We start from the raw sequence: 25,214 nt of genomic DNA, 5'->3' as shown, positions 1-25,214 counted from the left end.
CGCACCCCCGAGACGCACACAGCCACACCCCTTCACCACCACAGCCGGCTCCCAGCACAGACACCCAAGGAGCCCACAGGTGCTCAGGTCTGCCCCGAGTCACCAGGACAGTGGCTCCCCTACTCCACCCCGGTCTGCACACCAACACCCAGCCCCGAGGGTCCTCCCTTTTTCCCCCCTTCCCCTCTTCCTGGTGGCCCAGTGCCAGCCCGCCTATTGGAATGAGGATTGCAAGCTGGCCTCAGACTTCCCCACAGCCTCTCGGCTCACCCCCAAACATTCCTGTGGGGCCCTGTGGCCCAGCACCCCTTGCTTCAATCCCTTCCCTTGTCTCCTGGTCTGGCCAGGGTCCCACCCCGCCTTTCCCTGATCACCCTCAATCCTCGAAGATGAGTGGGTTGTCAAAACAAGTATGCCGGGTTTAGTAAGCAGGGTGCCCCATGGACGCCTGCATGTCCAGCATTGGGCCACGTGGGGTGGGGGCTGCATCGTGTCTGCCCCCAACTTCCCGGTGTAGGGGTGGGGCTCCGGCAGGCCTGAGGTTCCATCTATTTCCAAGCCAAGTTTCAATGCCCTGGTACTCCCCCCAGTCCAGGGGTTGTCACCAGCTGCAGACGGCAGCCTTGTGAAGCTCCAGGGGGCGGGAGGCCTTGTGGGAGAGGGGGCAGGATTTGAACCCTCAGTAGTCCAGGAAGCTCTGGCCCTGCCTGGAAGCCTGGTGGCCTGCAGCCAGAAGGAACAGTGGGAGGGGGCAGGCGGCCTGGTGCCAGCTCCTAATTCAATTTGGAGCCTGCGGAAGATGGATTTCAGCTGCTGAATTCTTTCTCAGCCCCGACCCTCCCCCTCTCCCACCCCGAAGCCACGCAGGTCCAACAGCAGATAGATTCTTTATGTTCAAGACAGCAAATTCAGATACAAAAGCCCACCGCCGTCGTCCCTCCCTCCCTCCTGCTCTGGGCCAGGGATAGGCCTGGAGGGGGAGATGGGAGTTGGGGAGGAGGTTGGGGGGTTCACAGCAGACTCATGTCAAATGCGGAGGTAACAGGCTCCACGGGGAGGGGGCTCCTCTCAGGAGGGGCGAGGGCATTATTGCATTTGCTGGGGGGAGGGACAACCCTCTCCCCTATATTCCCTGCGTCAGGAAACTAGGAAGGTCATGACCCCCAGGCAGAACCCAAGGCCCCAGGGAGACGGAGGGACCAGTTTGGCAGCTGATGGTGGAAAGTGGTGGAGGCGGGGGTGGCCGCCCAATTTGGCCGATCCCTCCCCTCCCCGTGCCTGACCCGGCTGAGGTAGGTGGGGAACAGGGCACAGGGGGGCCGGGGACCCCGGACAGATTGGGAACCGGGGAGGGGATGGTACCGATTGGAGCGGGGCAGGGGGCCCGGCCCCACCTCCCCTCCCCATCCTCCTTGGGCTGCTGAGCTAGGCTCAGGCTGGAGGCTTGAGTCCTGATGTCAGTGTCCCTGCTGGGGGCCCCCACCAGGTTGGGCCCGGGTCATCATTGCAGGGTCCGGGGGGAGTCCTAGTAGCGGCCGACCTTGGCGTCCCCGATGGCGCCCCAGACGTCAAAGACGAATTCGTCAGGGAAGGCAAAGTCACCCAGCCGTTCGTCCAGGGCCTCGGCCAGCTCATCCGGGTTCCTTTTGTCCTTTCCCAGCTCCACCATGGTGGCCGCTATTGGGGGAGGGGGCAGAATGGAGGCACAAATGACACCAGGGACCAAGGGACTCAGGGTGGATTCAGCCAGCACCAGACCTAGATGCCGCCCCCCCCACGCCCCCGCAGGCAGCCCTCACTTACCCAACTCCGTGTCCCTGATACCCATGTAACTCTCCAGCAGGTCATCCACCTTCTCAATGGCCTTCTCTTCAAAGGCGGAGGGCTGGGGGCCAGGAGGGGTGACAGCGACATCATAACAATGTGAATATACATTGTAATTGCACTGACCGCCCTTGTCACCACTTTACATATATTCCTATTGAGACCTCAGGACAACCCTGAGAAGAAGGTAGCGGTGTTCATCTCATCCCCATTTTACTGATGGGCAAACTGAGGCCCACGTGCCCAAGGAAGGTCCCTGGGAGCTGGGAAGTGGCAGAAGTGGACTAGAATCCAGGCTGTCTGCCCAGAGTCCCCTCAGCTAACAGATAATGCTGCCTACTATGAAAAGGAAGTGAGGGCTGGGGGTGGTGGCTCACGCCTATAATCCCAGCACTTTGGGAGGCCAAGGAAGCTGGATCACCTGAGGCCAGGAGTTCGAGACCAGCCTGGCCAATATGGCGAAACCCCGTCTCTACTAAAAATACAAAAATCAGCCGGGCATGGTGGTGGGCGCTTGTAGTCCCAGCTACTTGGGAGGCTGAGGCAGGAGAATCGCTTGAACCTGTGAGGCTGAGGTTGCAGTGAGCCAAGATCGCGCTACTACACTCCAGCCTGGGTGACAACAGTGAGACTTTGTCTCAAAAAAAAAAGAAAGAGAAGGAATGCTGGAGATAGGGTCCAGCTGGAGCACTCACCAGATCCTCCACCGTGGCAGGGCCCCGGGATCGGAGCCGCAGGGTCCCTCGGCCAGTGCCCAGTTGTGGGCCGGAGCCAGGGCGGCCACCCGCTGAGCGTTGGCTGATCATGTCTGTGGGAGGTAGGAGAGGGGTGCGTGTGGGGGAAGCTCGGTTTTAGCACGCTCTGGGCAGGAACTTGGCCCTCCTGGCTTTCGACACCACCCCAAACTTCTCCAAGCTTCTGCAAGTTCCTGGGGGCTGGGGCCAGGGCAGGAATCCTGACTCAGGCCTGGCATGGATGTGGGGCAGAGCAGGGGGGACAGCTGGGGGCCAGGAATAGGAAATGCTAGAGGGGAGACTGGAGGGGCCACTTCTGCTCCCAGGGGCTGGGACAGGAAGCGGATGTACCCCAGCCTGAGTCTCCAGCTGCCTGAGTCCGTCTCCTCTTGGCCAAGGCGGTATGGCTCCTGGGCCACAGACCAGCCCTACCTGCCCGGGGAAGTGATTCAGTCCTCCACCCCCATCTCAGGGGCCTGGGGCCCATTCCTTAGAGTTAGTGAAGCCAGATGGAAAAGTGGGGGGGCTGGTACTGAGCGGCCAAGTCTGGCCTGTTGGGGGTGGGGGCTGGCCAGGGGTGAGGACACCTTCCTCCTTGCCCCCGCCCTTCTCTCCGGCTGGGCCAAGGACCAGCACCTCGTCTCGGGACCGGGAGGAGCTGCACCCACTTCCCTTTCGGCTGGCCAGGCTCGGGCGCCACCTGCTGGCCGCTCCCGGCACCACCGCCTGCGCCCGTGCGAGCAGCGCCATTGGGGAGGTGCAGGGGGCGGCTCCTCACCGAAGGCCTTGCGAGGCTCCGTGAGCTTCAGCGTGAAGGTACGGCCTCGGGGCAGCTCCTTGAGCAGCCGGGCCACCTCGTAGTGCCGGCAGCCCAGCAGGCTCTGCCCGTTAATGGCCTCGATCATGTCGCCCACGCTGATGAGGTGGATGTGGTCGATCACGCTGCCCTCCTTGATGCGCTGCGGGGATGGGGAGTCATTAGCCCTTGGGGCTCTGCCTTGGTTTCCAGGGTCCCGTGGCCCACCCTCACTCCCAGGCCTCCGAGGTGCCCCGTCTCCCCAGGCACCTTGATGAAGGCGTAGCCAGCCCCGTTGTCCGTGATGGTAAGCCCGAGTGCATCCTCCGACTTGAACACCTCCACCTCCTTGCGCTGCCCCTTCACGTGGGCGAAGATGAAGTCCTCCAGCCCGATCTGGCCCCCCAGGAGCTTGTCCATGTCCACTTTGTGGGTGTTCAGGGTGCAGAACATCACCTGCAGGGGTGGGAGACGCTGAACCCTCTCCCCCCTCCCTCCCCCTTTGCTAATCACCACTGGAGGGCGAAGGGAGAGAGTTGGGAGAGAACTAGGGGGATTCCATCCCAGTGCCCGATCACCCACTAAGCCAGGGCCAGGGCAGGGCCCACATTAGCGTGTCAGCTCTGCTAAGACTAGGATTTAATTTTCCTTTATTTTTTTTTATTTTGAGACAGGGTCTTGCTCTGTCACCCAGGCTGGAGCGCAGTGGTGCAATCATAGTCACTGCAGCCTCAATCTCCCAGATTCCGGCAATCTTCCCACCTCAGCCTCCCAAGTAGCTGGAACTACAACTAGCCATGCCTGGCTAATTTTTGTATTTTTTGTGGAGATATGGGGTCTCACTATGTTGCACAGGCTGGTCGCCAATTCCTGGGCTCAAGTGATCCTCCTATCTCAGTCTCCCGAGTAGCTGGGACCACAGGCACACGCCACCACACCCACATAGTTAAAATAATTTTTTTTAGAGATGAGAGCCTCATTATGTTGCCCAGGCTGGCCTGGAACTCCTGAGTTTCAGTGATCCCCCCTACCTCAACCTCCCAAGTAGCTGGGACTATAGGTGTGCACCACTGTACCCAGCTAGGATTTCTGTCCTAGCAAAAATTCATTGCTGTGCCGGGCGCGGTGGCTCACACCTGTAATCCCAACACTTTGGGAGGCCAAGGCAGGTAGATCACGAGGTCAGGAGATCAAGACCAGCCTGACCAACATGGTGAAATCCTGTCTCTACTAAAAATACAAAAATTAGCTGGGCGTGGTGACAGGCACCTGCAATCCCAACTACTTGGGAGGCTGAGGCAGGAGAATGGTTTGAATCCAGGAGGTGGAGGTTGCAGTGAGCCAAGATTACACGATTGTACTCCAGCCTGGTGACAGAGCAAGACTCCATCTCAAAAAAAAAAAAAAAAAATTCATTGCTGCTTTCAGGGAATGGAGCCTGGCACACAGTGAGTGCTCAGGAAATGCTTGTGGAGGACACAGAAACTCACCCCACTTATGGAGACCCCTGCATTTACTTGTTCAAACCCACTATTGCCGTCCTTGCCCCCTTCCCATCCATCCCCACAGTGCTTGGTGCCAGGCAAGCCAGCCTCCCACAGTGTTGGGATTCTCCAAGGAATCACGGAGAAGTGCATCTTGTATCTGGCCTCCAGCCTCCACTATCTCCTGGGGCACTGGCCTCCCAGTGCCTGATGGGAACTCAGCATCCAGGTTTGGCTTCCAGTTCTCCATACTTCACTGGGGCACAGGCCTCCTAATGCCTGATGGGAACTCAGCGTCCAGCCCTGGCTGTCAGTCTTGCACAATAGACTGGGATGCAGGCCTCTCAATCCATCCATCCAATCAATACATCCAGCCCTGGCCTCCCATAGTCCATTGAAGCTCAGGTATCCCAGTGCCTGCTGGGAACTCAGCATCCAGCCCTGGCCATCAGTCTTGCATAATCTACTGGGGGTACAGCCCTCCCAGTGCCTGATGGGATGTCAGCATGCAGCCCTGGTCATCAGCTCCCACAATCCACTGGGGCACAAGCCTCGCAGTGCCTGAGGGGAACTCAGCATCCAGCCCTGGCCTCCAGTTCCCCACAATTCACAGGGGCACAGGCCTCCCAGTACCTGATGGGAACTCAGATCCAGCCCAGGCCATTGGCCCCCGCCACTGAGTGGGGCACAGGCTTAGCATCTGCAGCTTCGGCATCTGAACCCCAGCTCACAAACGGGATGCAGGCTCAGGCCTCTGGCCCACCATCAGGGACCCTGGTGCCCGATTCCCCAGTGGGTACCTCGGCAGTTGGCAGGCGGAAGGCCTCGGCGATCTTGCCATACAGCTCCTTGACGTTGGTGAAGCCCTCGATGCGGCCAGTGGGACTGCCATGGGCCAGCTGGGTGTGGAACACGAGGCGGGGCCGCAGGGCTGGGGGAGGGGGGGGTAAGCCCATTTGGGGCCCCCCTGCCCCACCTCCGCCCAGGGGCCCTGGCTCCCCCACGCCCAGCCCGCCACGGCCTGGCTCAGCCTCCTCATTTTCCACTAGAGGGGGTGCCTTTTTCCGCCGCCCCAGTCCCAGCGGCATGAGCAGCGAGAAGTGGGGTCACCAGAGGATCTGTAGGAGAGGAAGTGGGGCTCAGGGCCTGGGCAAGGGCCTTGGGTGCCCCTCCCACACTACTCAAACCAGACAGGCCCAAGGAAGTACTCAGAGAACAAACTGGCCTCGGTTGAAATCCTCATCTCTTGTATAGTGATGGGACACTTTTATATAAAAGTAGTAACGGGGCTGGGTGCAGTGGCTCACGCCTGTAATCCCACCACTATGGAAGGCTGAGGTGGGCGGAGTACTTGAGGTCAGGAGTTTGAAACCAGCCTGGCCAACATGGTGAAACCCCACATCTACTAAAAATATAAAAATTAGCCGGGTGTGGTGGTGCGTACCTGTGATCCCAGCTACTCGGGAGGCTCAGGCACAGGAACAGCTTGAACCTGGGAGGTGGAGGTGGCAGCGAGCCGAGATCGCGCCACTGCACTCTAGCCTGGGTGACAGACTAAGGCTTTGTCAAAAAATAAACAAATAAATAAATAAAATAAAATACTCACACCTGTAATCCCAGCACTGTGGGAGGCTGAGACGGGAGGATCACTTGAGGTCAGGAGTTCAAGATTCCCGACCAACATGTCGAAATCCCATCTCCACCAAAAATACACAAAAAGTAGCCAAGCACGCCTGTAATCTCAGCGATTCAAGAGGCTGAGGCGTGAGAATTGCTTGAACCCAGGAGGCGGAGGTTGCAGTGAGCCAAGATCACACCACTGCACTCCAGCCTGGGCTAAAGAGCAAGACTCTGTCTCAAAAATAATAACAGCAGCAGCTAGGATTATTGCTTTGTGACCTTGTTTGCTTGTTTCGTTTGTTGTTGTGACAGGGTCTTGCTCTGTCACCTAGACTGGAGTGTAGTGGTGTAATTAAAGCTCACTGCAGCCTTGATCTCCCAGGCTCAAGGGATTCTCACACCTGTCTCTCAAATAGCTGGGACCATAGGCGCATGCCATGAAGCTCAGCTAACCTTTATTTTATTTTATTTTTTTGAGATGGAGTCTCACTTTGTCCCCTAGGCTGGAGTGCAGTGGCGTGATCTGGGCTCGCTGCAACCTCCGCCTCCCGGGTTCAAGCGATTCTTGAGGAGATCCTGACCTTTTTTTTTTGAGACTCAGTCTTGCTCTGTTGCCCAGGCTGGAGTGCAGTGGCGCAATCTCAGCTTACTGCAACCTCTGCCTCCCGGGTTCAAGCAATTCTCTTGTCTCAGCCTCCCAAGTAGCTGGGATTACAGGTGTGCGCCAACACACCAGGCTAATTTCTACACTTTTGGTAAAAATGGGGTTTCATCAAGTTGGCCAGGCTGGTCTTGAATTCCAGACCTCAAGTGATCCACCCACCTTAGCCTCCCAAAGTGCTGGGATTACAAGCATGAGTCACTGCACCTGGCTAACGCTCAGCTAATGTTTTAAAACTTTTTGCAGACCAGGTGTTCTAATCCCAGCACTTTGGGAGGCCGAGGTGGGTGGATCACGAGGTCAGGAGTTCGAGACCAGCATGGCCAACATGGTGAAACCACATCTCTACTAAAAGTGCAAAACTTAGCTGGGTGTGGTAGCACATGCCTGTAGTCCCAGTTACTGGGGAGGCTGAGGCAGAAGAATCACTTGAACCCAGGAGATGAAGGTTGGCAGTGAGCAGAGATTGTGCCAACGCACTCGCTCCAGTCTGGGTGACAGAGATAGACTCTGTCTCAAAAAAAAAAAAACATATATATATAGTACAGAGTGTTGTTTTTTTTCTTTGAGACAGAGTCTCACTCTGTCACCCAGGCTGGAGCGCAGTGGCGCGATCTCAGCTTATTGCAAGCTCCACCTCCAGGGTTCATGCCATTCTCCCGTCTCAGCCTCCAGAGTAGCTGGGACGACAGGCACCTGCCACCACGCCTGGCTAATTTTTTGTATTTTTAGTAGACACGGGTTTCACCATGTTAGCAAGGATGGTCTTGGCCTCCTGACGTTGTGATCCGCCCGCCTCAGCCTCCCAAAGTGCTGGGATTACGGGCGTGAGCCACCGCGCCCGGCAAGGCGGAGATCTTTCTATGTTGCCCCGACTGGTCTGGAACTCCTGGCTTCAAGGAGCTTTTGGCCTCCCAAAGCTCTGGCATGACAGGTATGGGCCACTGTGCCCAGCCTGTGACCTTCCTTAACCCTCACACCACACTGTAACATAGGGATCACATTATGCAGTAATTATGCTCACTGAACAGATGAGAAAAATGGAGCCTTGGCCGGGCGCAGTGGCTCAAGCCTGTAATCCCAGCACTTTGGGAGGCCGAGACGGGCGGATCACGAGGTCACAAGATCAAGACCATCCTAGCTAACATGGTGAAACCCCGTCTCTACTAAAAAATACAAAAAACTAGCCGGGCGAGGTGGCGGGCGCCTGTAGTCCCAGCTACTCCGGAGGCTGAGGCAGGAGAATGGCGTGAACCCGGGAGGCGGAGCTTGCAGTGAGCTGAGATCTGGCCACTGCACTCCAGCCGGGGCGACAAAGAAAACCCCCGCCTCAAACAAAAAAAAAAAAAAAAAAAAAAAGGAAAATGGAGCCTCAAAGCAACTAAGTTTCTGTTTTCCTATCAGCCACAGTCACTAACACTGTGTGCAAAAAATTTCGGACTCTCCCCCTATGGACCAAACAGGTAGATGGCACTTCCTGACCTCCTTGTGACTGGGCAGCTAAATGATTATTTCTGGCAAATGGGTTGTGAGAGGAAGTGGCACATGACATTTCTGGGCTGAGGCATTTAAGTGCTGGAGCCTCCAGAGATCTCTCTCTCCCAGGCACGGTGATGAGCCACATTTGATATGGTGGCGACTCTGAAGCCAGGCCCTGAATGACTACAGTGAATGGCGCCCCCTGCTGAGCCACAATGGAAGTGTAGCAGGAAGAAAAAGCAAATCTTTGCTGAATTCAGTCACTAAGCATTTTGGGGTTGTTTTCTACAGCAAAACTTGTCTTGATGGACATACATTTTTTTTTTGTTTCTTTCTTTCTTTTTTTTTTTTGGAGACAGAGTCTTGCTCTGTCACCCTAGCAGGAGTGCAGTGGTGCAATCTCAGCTCACTGCAACCTCTGCCTCCTGGGTTCAAGCAATTCACCTGCCTCAGCCTCCCAAGTACTGTGACTACAGGAGTGCACCACCATATTTGGCTAATTTTTGTGTTTTTAGTAGAGACGGGGTTTTGTCGTGTTGTCTAGGCTGGTCTTGAACTTCTGACCTCAAGTGATCCACCCGTCTTGGCCTCTTGAAGTGCTGGGATTACAGGCGTGAGCCACTGCGCCCTGCCTGTTTCTTTATTTCTCTCTTTCTCCATTCTCCACTCCCTTCAAACATTTTTTTTTTTTTTAAGTACTTACTATATTTTACGCACCATTTTAGATATTGTCTTCAATAAAAAAAGCAAGATCCTTGACTAGGGCCACCATGTTCAGTTACACAAGTTGTGCACTGTGCAAAATTACTAGACCAAGGTGACAAGTAGGACTGAAATTTGGCCTACACACTGCCTGCCAAGCTACATTTCTTGGTGTGGTGTCTGCCAGGAGGAAGAAATGTCTTTCTTTCCTTTTTTCTTTTTTTTTTTTTTTTTTTTTGAGACAGAGTCTGGTTCTGTCGCCCAGACTGGAGTGCAGTGGTGCACTCTTTGCTCACTGCACCCTTCACCTCCCAGGTTCCAGCAATTCTCCTGCCTCAGCGTCCCGGGTAGCTGGGACTACAGGTACACGCCACCATGCCCGGCTAATTTTTTTGTGTTTTTAGTAGAGATGGAGTTTCACTATGTTGGCCAGGCTGGTCTCGAACTCTTGACCTCGTGATCCGCCCGCCTTGGCCTCCCAAATTGCTGGGATTACAGGCGTGAGCCACTGCGCCCGGCCGAAGAGATGTCTAATTCACTCACAGATGCTATATAGGCTAGCTGGGGCTCTGCCTATGACCTCCAGAAGTGGACAGTCCGGAAGAGGAAATGCACAGTGAAAAGGGAAATGAGTAAATGTCTAATATAATTTTTTCCCTTTATTTTCCTTTTTTTTTTTTTGACAGAGTCTTCCTGTGTTGCCCAGGCTGAAGTGCAGTGGTGCAATCAGAGCTCACTGCACCCTTGCCCTCCTGGGCTCAAGTGATCCCCTCATCTCAGCCTCCTGAGTAGCTAGGACCACAGGTGCTTGCCACCATGCCCTGCTAATTTTTTTACTTTTATTTTTTAGAGACAGGTCTTGCTATGTTATCCCAGCTGGTCTTAAATTCCTGGGCTCAAGTAATCCTCCTGCCTTGGCCTCCCAAAGAGCTGGGATTATAGGCATGAGCCCACTGTGCCCAGCCTCATATAATTTTTAATAGTGATATGGAGACAAAGCAAGACAAGTTCTACGGATAAGATCAGTGAGGGTGTCTCTGAGCAAGTGAAGCTGAACTTGAGACCTGAACGACAGGAGGAAGCATTCAGGCAATGATTTGGGACAAGAACGTTCCAAGTAGAGAGAACAGCCAGTAGAAAGGCCCTGAGCTGGGGCTGGGCATGGGGGCTCAAGCCTGTAATCCCAGCACTTTGGGAGGTCAAGGCTGATGGATCACATGAGGTCAGGAGTTCGAGACCAGCCTGGCCGATATGGCAAAACCCCATCTCTACTACAAATACAATACACAGGTGGGCGTGGTGGTGCACACCTGTGATCCCAGCTACTCGGGAAGCTGAGGCGGGAGAATCACTTGAATGCAGGAGGCGGAGGTTGCAGTGAGCCCAGATCACACCACTGCACTCCAGCCTGGGTGAAAAACTGAGACTCCATCTCAAAAAAACAAAGAAAAGCCCTGGCCAGGCACAGTGGCTCATGCCTGTAATCGCAGCACTTTGGGAGGCCAAGGCAGGCAGATCACGAGGTCAGGAGTTTGAGGCCAGCCTGACCAACATGGTGAAACCCCGTCTCTACTAATAATACAAAAATTAGCCAGGTATGGTGGTGCATGCAAACCCTGTCTCTCCTAAAAATACAAAAATTAGCTGGGCATGGTGCCCCATGCCTGTGATCCCAACTACTTAGGAGGCTGAGGCAGGAGAATCATGTGAATCCGGAAGAGGTTGCAGTGAGCTGAGATCGCGCCATTGCACTCCAGCCTGGGCGAAAGAGTGAGACTCCGTCTAAACACACACACACACACACAAAAAAAAAAGAAAAGAAAAGAAAAGCCCTGAACTGGGCATGCAATTGGCATATTTGAGGAACAGTGAGGAGGCCTGTGGGGTTGGAACAGTGAGTGAAAGGGGGATAGTGAGAACATGAGGGCAGGGAGGTAACAGGGTTGCTATGTTGTCTTGATTTTTTTTTTTTTTTAAAGATGGGGTCTCACTCTGTCGTCCAGGCTGCAGTGCAGTGATACGATCACAGCTCACTACCGCCTCAAACTCCCGGGCTCAAGCAATCCTCCTGTCTCGACCTCCTGAATAGCTGAGAGTACAGGTGTTCACCGCCATGCCCAGCTAATTTTTATTTCTTGTAGAGACGGGTCTCACTACATTGCCCAGTTTGGTCCTGAACTCCTGGGCTCAAGCAATCCTCCCGCCTTGGCCTTCCAAAGTGCGGGGATTACAGGCATGAGCTACCACACCCAGCCTGCGATGGTTTGGATAAGGTTTACCCCATTGAAACTCATACAAATTTGATCTCCAAAGTGGTGGTGTGGTGTTGGGAGGTGGGGCCTAGTAGGAGGTATCTGTGTTATGGAGACAGATCTCTCCTGAATGGCTTCAAGCAGCTCTGGAAGCACTGACTGCTTGCTCTCAAGAGCCTGGATTAGTTATCTAGAAAATACAGTAGTTGGCCAGGTGCGATGGCTCATACCTGTAATCCCTGCATTTTGGGAGGCTGAGGTGGGAGGATGACAAGGTCAGGAGTTCGAGACCGTCCTGGCTAACACAGTGAAACCCCGTCTGTACTAAAAATACAAAAAAAATTAGCCGGGCGTGGTGGCGGGTGCCTGTAGTCCTGGCTACTCGCGAGGCTGAGGCAGGAGAATAGCGTGAACCTGGGAGGCGGACCTTGCAGTGAGCGGAGATGGCGCCACTGCACTCTAGCCTAGGCGACAGAGCAAGACTCCATCTCAAAAAAAAAAAAAAAAAAAAAGAAAGAAAGAAAATACATGAGTTAGGCTGGGCACAGTGGTGGTGGTTCACGCCTATAATCCCAACACTTTGGGAGGCTGAGGAGGGTGGATCACCTGAGGTCAGGAGTTCGAGACCAGCCTGGCCATCGTGGTGTGAGCGAAAGGAGGCTGGTGTGAACCACTGCGCCCAGTCTGTATTTCTTTTTGTAAAAGGCACTTCCTGGTGCCTCCTGTCCAATGGTCTCTTCCAGGGCATCATGCTGGATTCAGCTTGGCCGCATCCAATCTTTTCTTTTTTCTTTTTTTTTTTTTGAGACGGAGTCTCGCTCTGTCGCCCAGGCTGGAGTGCAGTGGCCGGATCTCAGCTCACTGCAAGCTCCGCCTCCCGGGTTCCCGCCATTCTCCTGCCTCAGCCTCCCAAGTAGCTGGGACTACAGGCGCCCGCCACCTCGCCCGGCTAGTTTTTTGTATTTTTTAGTAGAGACGGGGTTTCACCGTGTTAGCCAGGATGGTCTCGATCTCCTGACCTCGTGATCCGCCCGTCTCGGCCTCCCAAAGTGCTGGGATTACAGGCTTGCGCCACCGCGCCCAGCCCAATCTTTTCTTTTTTCCTTTTTTTTGAGATGGACTCTTGCTCTGTCACCCAGGCTGGAGTGCAATGGCGTGATCTCGGCTCACTGCAACCTCCATCTCCTGGGTTCAAGCGATTCTCCTGCCTCAGCCTCCTGAGTAGCTGGGATTACAGGTGTGTACCACCACGCCTGGCTCATTTTTGTATTTTTAGTAGAGATGGTGTTTCTCCATGTTGACCAGCCTGTCCTGGAACTCCTGACCTCAGGTGATTTGCCCGCCTTGGCCTCCCAAAGTGCTGGGATTACAGGCGTGAGCCACTGCACCCGGCCTGCACCCAGTCTCATGTATCCGTTTGTTCATGCATCTATTCATTCATCTGTCCCCTAACACACCCTCTCATCTCACCTGGTCCATCTCCATGATCACTCACCTAAACTAGGGCGGTTGGCTCCTGTGGGCTTCCCAGCTTCCACCCTAACCCCCACGACTTCTTGTCCAGACAGCAGCCAGAATGGTCCTGTAAAATATAAGTCACATCACATTTGTCTCTGCTCTGACCCCTCCCCGGGCTCTGACCTCGCTGGAAAGAAAAACCAGGGTCGGCCGGGCATGGTGGCTCACAGCTGTAATCCTAACACTCTGGGAGTCCAAGGCAGGCATGAGCCACCACGCCCAGCCATATATTTCTTTTTTTTTTTTTTTTTTTGAGACGGAGTCTCGCTCTGTCACCCAGGCTGGAGTGCAGTGGCCGGATCTCAGCTCACTGCAAGCTCCTCCTCTCGGGTTCACGCCATTCTCCTGCCTCAGCCTCCCGAGTAGCTGGGACTACAGGCAACCGCCACTTCGCCCGGCTAGTTTTTTGTATTTTTTAGTAGAGACAGGGTTTCACCGTGTTAGCCAGGATGGTCTCGATCTCCTGACCTCGTGATCCGCCCATCTCGGCCTCCCAAAGTGCTGGGATTACAGGCTTGAGCCACCGCGCCCGGCCCATATATTTCTTAACTATTTGGATTTGTCTTTCTGTGAACTGCCTGTCTTTGCCCACTTTTTTTTTAAATGTATGGTCTGTTTTTAATTGCATGGCCTCTCCTTTTTCTTATTGATTTGTGAGAACTCTTTATAAATTCTGGATACTAGTCTTGTATTGGTTCCCTCATCTCTCTATTCATAGCACCCACCACAGAGGCTAGCACACAACAGGCACTCACTGGCCAGGCGCAGTGGCTCACACCTGTAATCTCAGCACTTTGGGAGGCTGAAGTATGAGGATGGATTGAGCTCAGGAGTTTGAGACCAGCCTGGGCAACATAGCAAGACCCCATCTCTACTAAAAATTTTTAAAAAATTAGCTGGGGCCAGGCACAGTGGCTCACATCTGTAATCCCAGCACTTTGGGAGGTCAAGGAGGGTGGATCATTTGAGGTCAGGAGTTTGAGACCAGCCTGGCCAACATGGTGAAACCCGATCTCTACTAAAAACACAGAAAAATTAGCCAGGTGTGCTGGCGCATGCCTGAAATCCCAGCTACTCTGGAGGCTGAGGCAGGTGAATTGCTTGAACCTGGGAGGTGGAGGTTGCAGTGAGCCACGATCATACCACTGCACTCCAGCTTGGGCAACAGCAAGACCCTGTCTCAAAAGAAAAAAAAAAAAAATAGAAAGAAAAGAAAAAAGAGGTTGGGCACAGTGGCTCACGCCTGTAATTCCAGCACTTTGGGAGGCCGAGGCGGGCGGATCATGAGGTCACAAGATCGAGACCACAGTGAAACCCTGTCTCTACTAAAGAAAAAAAAAAGTACAAAAAATTAGCCGGGCATGGTGGCAGCGGGCGCCTGTAGTCCCAGCTACTCGGGAGGCTGAGGCAGGAGAATGGCATGAACCTGGGAGGCGGAGTTTGCAGTGAGCCGAGATCGTGCCACTGCACTCCGGCCTAAGTGACAGAGCAAGACTCTGTTTCAAAAAAAAAAAAAAAAAGAAAAGAAAAAGAAAAAAGAAAAGACCCCTCATCATCCCTCCAACTCCGCTAGCTCTATGCACTGGGAGGCAGGAAGCTAAAAACATGAATCTGGAACCTGGCTTCATCACTTAATAGCTGTGTGACTTTGGGCAAGGGTCTTAACCTCTCTGAGCTCAAAGGAAATCATGCATGTGCTTGAACAGTCTGAGCACACAATAAGGGTTGCATAAATATTGGTGACAATTACTGCTACTGCCATCTTTTTTTTTTTTTTTTTTTGAGACGGAGTCTCGCTCTGTTGCCCAGGTTGGAGTGCAGTGGTGCGATCTCGGCTCACTGCAAGCTCCGCCTCCCGGGTTCACGCCATTCTCCTGCCTCAGTCTCCTGAGTAGCTGGGACTACAGGCACCCGCCACCACGCCCGGCTAATTTTTTGTATTTTTAGTAGAGACAGGGTTTCACCATGTTAGCCAGGATGGTCTCGATCTCCTGACCTCGTGATCCGCCCACCTCGGCCTCCCAAAGTGCTGGGATTACAGGTGTGAGCCACAGCGCCCGGCCTTGCTACTGCCATCCGTACCAAGATTCAAGCTTCCTCCTTTTCCTAAGATCCCTACATCCTGACCACCAATTCGCAGCCTCCTTACTCTCTTTCTCTGCCCACACCCACTGCCCTGGTTCATGCCGGCTTCCACGTCCCCACCGGTAAGGAGGGATTAACAGCAGTGAGGGAAGTGAGTGATTAATGAATCTGCCTGCCACGGCCATAAGAGGCTTCATGGCCTGGGTTCAAATCCCACCCCTGCCACTTACCAGCTGCGTGGCCGGGGGCAAGTCACTTCACGTCACAGGGCCTCAGTTTCTTCATCTGAAAAATGGGTGGAACTCCTGTCACTCTCAAGGTGGTTGTGGAAATCCAAAGAGATTACTCGTGTATTCCATCCACACTCTGCCTCAGACTCCATTTAAGGATGCTGTTGTCATTATTATGGGTGTCTCCTCCTCTGCCCTGCCCTGCCCTGCCCAGGAATATCCCAGCCCTCTCTGCCCGCCAACACCTACTCCAGGCCCACTCCTCCAGGGAGCCTCCCAGGCTTGCCCCAGCAAGCTGGAACCGCCCCTGTGGTACAGACGGCTCAGGCCCATGAACCTAATTGCATGCTGCCCTGGCAGAACTCTTGTCTTCCAGCCTCAGGCTGTCATTTAACTTCATGTCTCTATTTTAAAACGTAAACCAGATGGCATCACTGCCCTGCCTGAAACTTTACAATGGTTTCCCACCTTCTGGAAGAAAAACTGCAAACTCTTTACTGTGATCCACAAACCTCTGCAGAATCGCTGCTCTGGGTTCATCTTCTGCACCAACCACACGATTCCAGATTCCAAGCTTGGTCCAGCCTAAAGACCTTGGCCTTGCCCATTTTTTTTTGAGATGGAGTCTCGCTCTGTCACCCAGGTTGGAGCGCAGTGGCATGATCTCAGCTCATTGCAACCTCCACCTCCTGGGTTCAAACGATTCTCCTGCCCTAGCCTCCCGAGTAGCTGGGATTACAGGCACGCACCACCACGTCTCGCTAATTTTTGTATTTGTATTTTTATTATTTATTTATTTATTTATTTTTGAGACGGAGTTTCATTCTTGTTGCCCAGGCTGGAGTGCAATGGCGCGATGTTGGCTCACCACCTACCAGGTTGAACCTCCACCTACCAGGTTCAAGCGATTTTCCTGCCTCAGCCTCCTGTGTAGCTGGGATTACAGGCATGTGCCACCACACCCGGCTAATTTTGTATTTTTAGTAGAGACAGGGTTTCTCCATGTTGGTCAGACTGGTCTTGAACTCCTGAGCTCAGGTGATCCACCTGCCTCGGCCTCCCAAAGTGCTGGGATTATAGGCACGAGCCACCACGCCCAGCCTATTTTTATTTAAGATGGAGTCTCACTCTGTAGTCCAGGCTGGAGTGCAGTGGCACAATCTCAGCTCACTGCAACCTCAGCCTCCCAGGTTCAAGCGATTCTCCTGCCTCAGCATCCTGAGTAGCTGGGCTTACAGGCACACGCCACCACACCTAGCTAATTTTCATATTTTTAGTAGAGAGGGGGTTTCACCATGTTGATCAGGCTGGTCTCGAACTCCTAACCTCTTGACCCACCTGTCTCAGCCTCCCAGAGTGCTGGGATTACAGGCGTGAGCCACCACGCCCGGCCAATTTTTCTATTTTTAGTAGAGACAGGGTTTCCCCATGTTGGCCAGGCTGGTCTCAAACTCCTGACCTCAGGCAATCCACCCGCCTCGGCCTCCCAAAGTGCTGGGATTACATGCATGAGCCACCGCGCCCGGCCTCCTTGTCTGATCTCTGTGGGGCTGGCACCTCCTGCCCACAACTACTCTCTACAGTGCCACCTGCTCGTATTTTCTTCATAGCACTTAATGCCATCTGAAATTATCTTCTTTATTTACTTGCTAACTTGTGTGTTGGCTGCTTCCCTTCAGAGTGCCAGCTCCTCAAAAGCAGAAATTTTGTTTTGTTCACTATTGTATTTTCCGTGCCAAGAACAGTGCCTAGCACATGCACATAGTAGGTGCTCACGAGATATTTGTAGACTAAGTGAATGAATGAATGTGTCTCAGGTCCTCATTCTGATTGCTCTCTGTGCTCCTCCATCCTCGAAACAGCCCCCCAAACGTGCCTGCTGTGGAGCTGCTAACTGTACTGGCCTCCCCGCTTTCCCTGGCTCCCCTCACACCTGAACACAGAGATGAAGAAGAGACACTTCAGCCCGGATATACAGTGTATGGGCTGGCATTTCAGCATCCTCACCCCCTCATCCTGGCAAGGGCCTGAAACTTAGCAACCCCACCGCCACACAGAAACACAGTGTGGCCAGCAGGAGGAGGGGAACCGGGTTCCTGGGAGCACACACAAGTTAGGGGAAGGGGAAAACCACGCCCAGGCTCCCCCTTCCAGCACAGTATTGCTTTGGAGAGAAGGAGGGAGAGAGGCCTCTGATTCACTCTTGAAAAACCGGCTCCTGGGTGTTTCCGGGGAGAACGCCTACTTCCCAACCTCGGCCCAGGTTGCCAGGGGGGACCCAGGGGGCCCAGGACCCCAGCATCCTGGCCCCCTGCAGACGTCACTCTCTTCTCTGGACTCAGGTAGTCAGACCTGCCCTCTCCAGCTCAGGGGAGAAGGGACAGGAGGGCAGCTTCCTGTTTGAGTGGCTGGTAAAGCAAAAGACCAGCAGGTGTGGCCCTTATGATGAGTACGGGGTAGGGGTGGGAGGGGTAGGGGGCCGAAGCTACTCAGCAACCATTGAGCCATGAGTTACTGGTATCCAGTCTAGAGGCTGTGACTCCAGTTCTGGACCCTGGGGCATGAGTTCCAGCGCCAGATGTGCCAGTTATTACTAGCTGTCTGACCTTGGGCAAGTCACTCCACCTCTCTGGGTCGGCTGCCTCACCTTTTTTACAAGGCACAGCACCTCCCATTGAGGTGTTTAGAGTCAATGATCCGCATGGTAAATACCTGACACGGAAGCCCTCCAATAAATGCTAGCTGGAGTGGAGTTTTTCATGCTTGTTATCCAGACCCTGGTTCTCACTGCGTCCCCGCTCGAGACCCTGGAGGGTTCAGACCCTGTTAGCTGAGGGGAAGTGCCCAGGAAAGGGTTAGAAACACCGACCCCGCGCCTGTCCACGCTGGGATGGGGACCGTCCAGAGGGGGGACGGGGGGAGGGGCAAGCCCAGAGACCCCAGCCCAGCGTTGGGAGGCGCTTGTCCCCTGCCCCCCAGCAGGAAGGGAGCTGCCCCCACCACCCCCCACCCCCGCTCTCCCCGGAAAGGGGCCTCCGGCATCCCCGCGCGCAGCCTAGACCTCCAGTCGCGTCCACGGGGCCGACCCCACCCTGCACGATCGACCGGATCCTCGCAGGTCCGCGACCCCCGGGGGCCCGGGGCAGACACATCCTTCCCGCCGAGGTCACTCACCTGCGCCGCCGCCGCCACCGCCTCCCCGTGCGCACCCGGCTCGGCCCACCGCAAACTCCAGCCCGGGCCTCTCCCGCAGCGGCGCCTGGGGGGGCGGGGCCGACACCCGCGGACGGCCAATCAGCGGCTGCCTCCCGGTGCTTCCGGCCAATCCGCGTCGTCCGCTTCGGGTGGACCCGACGGAAACATTCCAGAGGGATCCCTCCGCCTCGCCCGGCTCTTCCCGACTCCCCCCCGCGCCGCGAAGCAGTGGACCGTCCCGCCCCGCCTAAGCCGCGGCGGGCTGTACCAACGGAGGGCTGAGGAGGGGGGGAGCTGCAGCTGGGCCCCGGCCAATCGCGAAGGAGGAAGGAGCCGAGCGGCCAATGGAAAGGAAGCTGGGGCCCCTGAACCACGTGCTGTCGGCTGAGTGCCCGTCTGGGGTGCCCTGGGTGGTGAGGGGCGGGGGAGTCAGGTGACCTAGGCCAGGTTTCGTGGAAAGGATTCGAACTTCCGACGTCCAGGAAAGCGGACCGTTTAGGAGGCCTGGGTGGCAGTCAATGGCAGCCCCCAACCCAGTTCCCCGCCCGGCCTCTTCTGCCCCAGCCCGGCCATCCTCGGAGCGGATAAAAAGATGCATTCATTCTCTGGGGGCGGGCGGGGGACCAACATGAATAGGGAGGGTCCCGAGTGGCCCTGCTTCCTGGGCTGTACAATGGACATTCATTCACTCACTCATCAAATATTTAATGTGCCCCCTGCTCCGTGCCAGGCTCTGTCCTACCTCTGCAGACGCGTCAGTGAATAAGCCTAATGTGCTCCTGGTAGAGGTAACAGAGCGTGTGAAAGCCGAACAGAGCGATACAGCACGCTTTAGGATAGTGCAATATCGTGGGAGCTAGTAAATCAGTGTGGAAAAGCAAGATGGAATGAAAGGCAAGGGTGAGATAGTTTATTTGCTTGTTGGTTTATTGGACTCTTACTATGGGCTAGGTCACAGAGGGTGCTCAGCCAGCCTTTCATAGATCTGTCTCCTCCATCTGACTATGAGGGTGGAGGCCAAGTCTCTCTTGTCAACCCTTCACTCCCACCTCAGGCTGCCACACAGCAGATTCTCAGCAAACCTGTGTGGACAAATACAACAGGTAGTTTACAAGGAAGGGGGATTTATCAGGTGGGCACAGATCCAAGAAACAAGAGTCACAAATGCACCTGGACCAGGCCAGGACACTCGGTTCCTGGGACAGGAGAGATTTCCTTGTTCTAGTTCAAACCCAGCCACTTGTACAGCAACTGGGGCTGAATGCCCTGTGTTCTGGGAACTGTAGTTCCTGGAAGCCTCTAAGTGCTGAGACCCTGCTCAAGCTTCATAGAAAGACTGGTTTTTTGCAGTTCCCAGGGTGAGATGTTGTGCATCTCAGCCCTACCAGGACCTGCAGAGGGGCAGACTGAAAGGGGAGATGGAACCTTGAGCTTTGCGGCTGAGGATTGCCTGGCCGGCCCCTCCCAGCTGGCAAACACCGAGATTGCTGTGGCAGACCAGGCAACAGGCACGGCTATTGTCCCTCCCTTCCTGTTCTGCTGACCTCTGCCATCCCACTGAGCAATCAGTTGCCTGGGCTGGCCAGTGCACTCTGTGTGACTGTGCTGCCTGCCCTGCTTGAGCCTGGCATCTGAGCTGCCCCCTGCTCACTTGGAGAGGACAGGATGCTGAGCCCAGGGGACAGCATGACTGAGGCTGCAGAGTCCTGAGCCAGACTCCATCTGGCTCCTGTTTCCTGATGAGGAAGTGCCCAGAGAAGGGGTGATGGGATTATGGGATTGCTCTAGACACAGAACAGCGCTGGGCACCTCCTTTCTGATTTTTTTTTTTTTTTTTTTTTTTTTTTTGAGACAGTGTCTTGCTCTGTTGGCCAGGCTGGAGTGCAGTAGCAGGATCTCGGCTCACTGCACCTCCGCCTCCTAGGCTCGAGCAATCCTCCCATCTTAGCCTACCGAGTAGCTGGGACCACAGGCATACACCACCACACCTGGCTAATTTTGTTGTTATTGTTGTTTGTTTGTTTTTTTGAGACAGATCCTCACTCTGTTGCCCAGGCTGCAGTGCAGTGGTGCAGTCTGAGCTCACTGCAACCTCTGCTTCTCAGGTTCGAGCAATTCTCACGCCTCAGTTTTCTGAGTAGCTGGAATTACAGGCGTGCGCCATCATGCTTGGCTAAATTTTTTGTATTTTTAATAGAGACGGGGTTTTGCCATGTTGGCCAGTCTGGTCTTGAACTCCTGGCCTCAAGTGATCCACCTGCCTCATCCTCCTGAAATGCTGGGATTACAGGCATGAGCCACTGTGCATGGCCTGTTCCTTTGTTTGTTTGTTTGTTTTGAGACAGAGTTCCACTCTTGTTGCCCAGGATGGAGTGCAATGGCGCAATCTCGGCTCACTGCAACCTCCACCTCCCAGGTTCAAGCGATTCTCCTGCCTCAGCCTCCTGATTAGCTGGGATTACAGGCGCCCGCCTCCATACCTGGCTAGTTTTGTATTTTTATTAGAGACAGGGTTTCACCCTGTTGGCCAGGCTGGTCTCGAACTCCAGGTCTCAAGTGATCCACCTGCCTCATCTTCTCAAAATGCTGGGGTTACAGGTATGAGTCACCGTGCCAGGCCTGTTTGTTTGTTTTTTGATAGAGACAGGGTCTCACCATGTTGCACAGAGTTGGTCTCGAACTCCTGGGCTCAAGCCATCCTCCCTCTTTGGCCTCCCAAAAGTGCTGGGATTACAGGTGTGAGCCATTGTGCCCAGCCCTCCTTCCTGATTTTATAGCTCAAGAGGAATGCCTAAAAGCCGAGGCTGGGAAGTCCAACGGTGAGCAGCTCAGATGTGAGTGCTACCTCTGTTCCTTTAAAAGAAAAAAGAGGCCGGGTGCAGTGGCTCACACCTGTAATCCCAACACTTTGGGAGGGCGAGGCGGGTGGATCACGAGGTCAGGAGTTCGAGGTCAGCCTGGCCTACGTGGTGAAACCTTGTCTCTACTAAAAATACAAAAATTAGCCAGGCGTGATGGCAGACACCTGTAATCCCAGCTACTCAGGAGGCTGAGGCAGGAGAATCGCTTGAAACCGGAAGGCGTAGGTTGCAGCGAGTGGAGATCGCGCCACTGCACTCCAGCCTGGGTGAAAGAGCGAAACTCCGTCTCAAAAAAAACCAAAAACAAACAAACAAAAAACAGAAAAAAAAAATTCCATCCTTGAATGCCAGCTAACACATGCAGAAGGGAAGGTTGAGTGAGTTAGAACATCATTGTTTTGCTGGGTGCAGTGGCTGCAGCCTCTAATCCCAGCGACTTGGAGGCTGAGGCTGAAAGGATCACTTGAGGGCAGGAGTTCGAGTCTAGCCTGGGCAACATAGCAAGACCTCCATCTCTACAAAAATGGTTGTGGTGGTGTGTGCCTGTAGTCCCAGCTACTCGGGAGGCTGAAGTAGGAGGATCACTTGAGGAGTCTAGGCTACAGTGAGTTATGAGTTACAGCTTCCTATGTGCCAGACATCATTCCAAGAACTTCCTATTTATTAAACCATTTAACTCTCCTGATCACACAGGTGCAGTTTTAGACATTGTATATTTATCCTCCCACTCTGTCATGTGAAAATTTGTTTCATCCACGATCTCTTTCATTGGAGGGAAAATCTTTTTTTTTTTTTTTTTTTGAGACAGAGTCTCGCTCTGTCGCCCAGGCTGGAGTGCAGTGGCCGGATCTCAGCTCACTGCAAGCTCCGCCTCCCGGGTTCACGCCATTCTCCTGCCTCAGCCTCCCGAGTAGCTGGGACTACAGGTGCCCACCACCATGTCTGGCTAATTTATTTGTATTTTTAGTAGAGACAGGGTTTCACCATGTTAGCCAGGATGGTCTCAATCTTCTGACCTTGTGATCTGCCTGCCTTGGCCTCCCAAAGTGCTGGGATTACAGGCGTGAGCCACTGTGCCCAGCCTCTTTTTTTTTTTTTTTTGTCTGAGACAGAGTCTCACTCTGTCACCCAGGCTGGAGTGCAGTGGCGCAATCGCGGCTCACTGCAACCTCTGCCTCCTAAGCTCAAGCAATTCTCCTGTGTCAGCCTCCTGAGTAGTTGGGATTACAGGCTGTGCCACCATGCCCAGCTAATATTTTTGTATTTTTAGTGAGACAGGGTTTCACCATATTGGCCAGGCTGGTCTCGAACTCCTGACCTCATGATCTGCCCACCTGGACCTCCCAAATTGCTGGGATCACAGTCATGAGCCACCGCGCCCCATCCATTCTACGGTTTTACTTTTCCTGAGTCTTTATTCCATCCGTAGTCGACCTGAGGTTCTGGGGTAGAATCGTTTTTTCTCCATAACCTGTGCTGCTCACCAGCTCCGTGACCTTGTGTGAGGCCCATCCCCTTCTGTGCCTCAGTCTCCTCATCTGTAAAATGGAGATAATAATAATACATCCCAGCCAGGCGTGGTGGCTCACACCTGTAATTTTAGCACTTTGGGAGGCTGAGGCAGGTGGATCACTTGAGGCCCGGAGTTCAAGACCAGCCTGACCAACATGGAGAAACCCTGTCTCTACTAAAAATGCCAAAAATCAACCAGGTGTGGTGGTGTGCACCTGTAATCCCAGCTACTCAGGAGGCACAAGAATCGCTTGAACCTGGGAGGTGGAGGTTGCAGTGAGCTGAGATCATGCCACTGCACTACAGCCTGGGTGACAAACTGAGACCTTGTCTCAAAAAAAGAAAAAGGCCAAGCATGGTGGCTCACACCTGTAATCCCAGCAATTTGGGAGGCCGAGGTGAGTGGTTCACCTGAGGTCAGGAGTTTGGGACCAGCCTGGCCAATGTGGCAAAATCTCTGTCTCTAGTAAAAATACAGGCCAGATATGGTGGCTCATGCCTTTAATCCCAACTCTTTGGGAGGCCGAGGCGGGCGGATCATGAGGTCAAGAGATCAAGACCATCCTGGCTAACATGGTGAAACCCCGTCTCTACTAAACATACAAAAAATTAGCCGGGCATGGTGGCAGGCGCCTGTAGTCCCAGCTACTTGGGAGACTGAGACAGGAGAATGGTGTGAACCCAGGAGGCAGAGCTTGCAGTGAGGCGAGATCATGCCACGGCACTCCAGCCTCGGCGACAGAGTGAGACTCCGTCTTAAAAAATAAATAATTGGCCGGGCGCGGTGGCTCAAGCCTGTAATCCCAGCACTTTGGGAGGCCGAGACGGGCGGATCACGAGGTCAGGAGATCGAGACCATCCTGGCGAACACGGTGAAACCCCGTCTTTACTACAAAAATACAAAAAACTAGCCGGGCGAGGTGGCGGGCGCTTGTAGTCCCAGCTACTCGGGAAGGCTGAGGCAGGAGAATGGCGTAAACCCGGGAGGCGGAGCTTGCAGTGAGCTGAGATCCGGCTACTGCACTCCAGCCTGGGCTACAGAGCGAGACTCCGTCTCAAAAAATAAATAAATAAATAAAAAATAAATAAATAAATAAATAAATAATTAAATTAGTTGGGCACAGTGGCGTGCACCTGTAATGCCCGCTATTCTGGAAGCTGAAGCAGGAGAACGGCTTGATTCTCGGGAGGCAGAGGTTGCAGTGAGCTGAGAACGTGCCACTGCACTCCAGCCTGGGAGACAGAGCGGGACTCAGTCTCCAAAAAAAAAAATTAAAAAAAAATAGTACGTACCTCCTTAGGTGGTTATGAGCATGTTAGGATTAAATGGGCTATTCCATATCAAATGCCCCTGATGGTGGTAAGCACTTACTGCATACCAGCTGCTATTATTAAAATGTGCTGAGGGCACAACCACGGATAGATGCAATATGTCATAATGGACACATCATAGAAATTGAAGCCTGTATTGGACCCTTGCTGTGTGTCAGGCTCTGTGCTGGTCGCTTTTCATGTCTAATCTCACTGGATCATGTTGAGCTCCTGGGAATGGGACTGATATCCCCCCCCCCTCTACAGAGGAGGAGACTGAGGCTCAGAGACGGGGAGACACGAGCTGAAGGATGCAGTGACTGATAGATGTGGAATCTTAGCTCCAACCCCAGGACATGAGACGTCCCCTCTAGGGAGTGGGTTCTACTTTCTTCAACTTTGGGGACAGGGTGGACTGAGATGTAGGGGACAGGAGGGACAGCACTGAGGGACATAGCCCCAGCCAGGTGATCCTGGAGACAGGGCTGAGTCCTGTGGCCTCAGGTTACAGCCCCAGCACTGTGACCTGCCTTTTGTTTGTTTGTTTGTTTGTTTGTTTGTTTTTGAGATAAAGTCTCGTTCTACCGCCCAGGCTGGAGTGCAGTGGCCGGATCTCAGCTCACTGCAAGCTCCACCTCGCCGGTTCACGCCATTCTCCTGCCTCAGCCTCCCAGGCGCCCGCCACCTCGCCTGGCTAGTTTTTTTTTGTATTTTTTTTTTTTTTAGTAGAGACGGGGTTTCACCGTGTTAGCCAGGATGGTCTTGATCTCCTGACCTCATGATCCGCCCGTCTCGGCCTCCCAAAGTACTGGGATTACAGGCTTGAGCCACCGCGCCCGGCCTTGTTTGTTTGTTTTTAATTCAGACGGAAGTCTTGCTCTGTCTCCCAGGCTGGAATGCAGTGGCGCAATCTTGGCTCACTGCAACCTCTGCCTCCTGGAGGTTCAAGT

General features: G+C 54.0%; 1 protein-coding gene and 1 long non-coding RNA gene across 5 annotated transcripts; both read right to left on the bottom strand.

The window, feature by feature from the left end:
- Positions 1-870: 870 nt before the first annotated feature.
- On the bottom strand, positions 871-18,684 carry GIPC1 (GIPC PDZ domain containing family member 1). 4 transcript variants are annotated; one of them, XM_017952265.1, is made up of 10 exons: positions 18,560-18,671; positions 18,098-18,192; positions 15,386-15,440; positions 13,048-13,134; positions 5,639-5,956; positions 3,625-3,810; positions 3,337-3,517; positions 2,520-2,632; positions 1,804-1,885; positions 871-1,677 (listed from the first exon to the last, which is right to left on the bottom strand). In XM_017952265.1, exons 5-10 carry the CDS (start codon positions 5,924-5,926, stop codon positions 1,526-1,528), a joined length of 1,002 nt encoding a protein of 333 aa, XP_017807754.1. In that variant the 5' UTR covers positions 5,927-5,956; positions 13,048-13,134; positions 15,386-15,440; positions 18,098-18,192; positions 18,560-18,671; the 3' UTR covers positions 871-1,525. The 4 variants fall into 4 exon arrangements, with proteins under 4 accessions (XP_017807754.1, XP_017807753.1, XP_021786484.1 ...); XM_017952264.2 differs by lacking the exon at positions 18,098-18,192 and having other exon boundaries at positions 18,560-18,684; XM_021930792.1 differs by lacking the exons at positions 15,386-15,440; positions 18,098-18,192; positions 18,560-18,671 and having other exon boundaries at positions 13,048-13,137.
- Positions 18,685-19,134: 450 nt separating this feature from the next.
- LOC116271682 lies at positions 19,135-24,877 on the bottom strand. Its single transcript, XR_004180360.1, has 3 exons — positions 24,247-24,877; positions 22,776-22,979; positions 19,135-19,662 (listed from the first exon to the last, which is right to left on the bottom strand). It is a non-coding gene; the product is annotated as an uncharacterized LOC116271682 (long non-coding RNA).
- Between the last annotated feature and the right edge of the window lie 337 nt (positions 24,878-25,214).

Source organism: Papio anubis, chromosome 20 (assembly GCF_008728515.1).
Source record: "Papio anubis isolate 15944 chromosome 20, Panubis1.0, whole genome shotgun sequence".
NCBI classification, from domain to species: domain Eukaryota; kingdom Metazoa; phylum Chordata; class Mammalia; order Primates; family Cercopithecidae; genus Papio; species Papio anubis.
The sequence above is the reverse complement of the archived record's forward strand: the minus strand, read 5'-3'. Positions and strand labels throughout refer to the sequence as shown.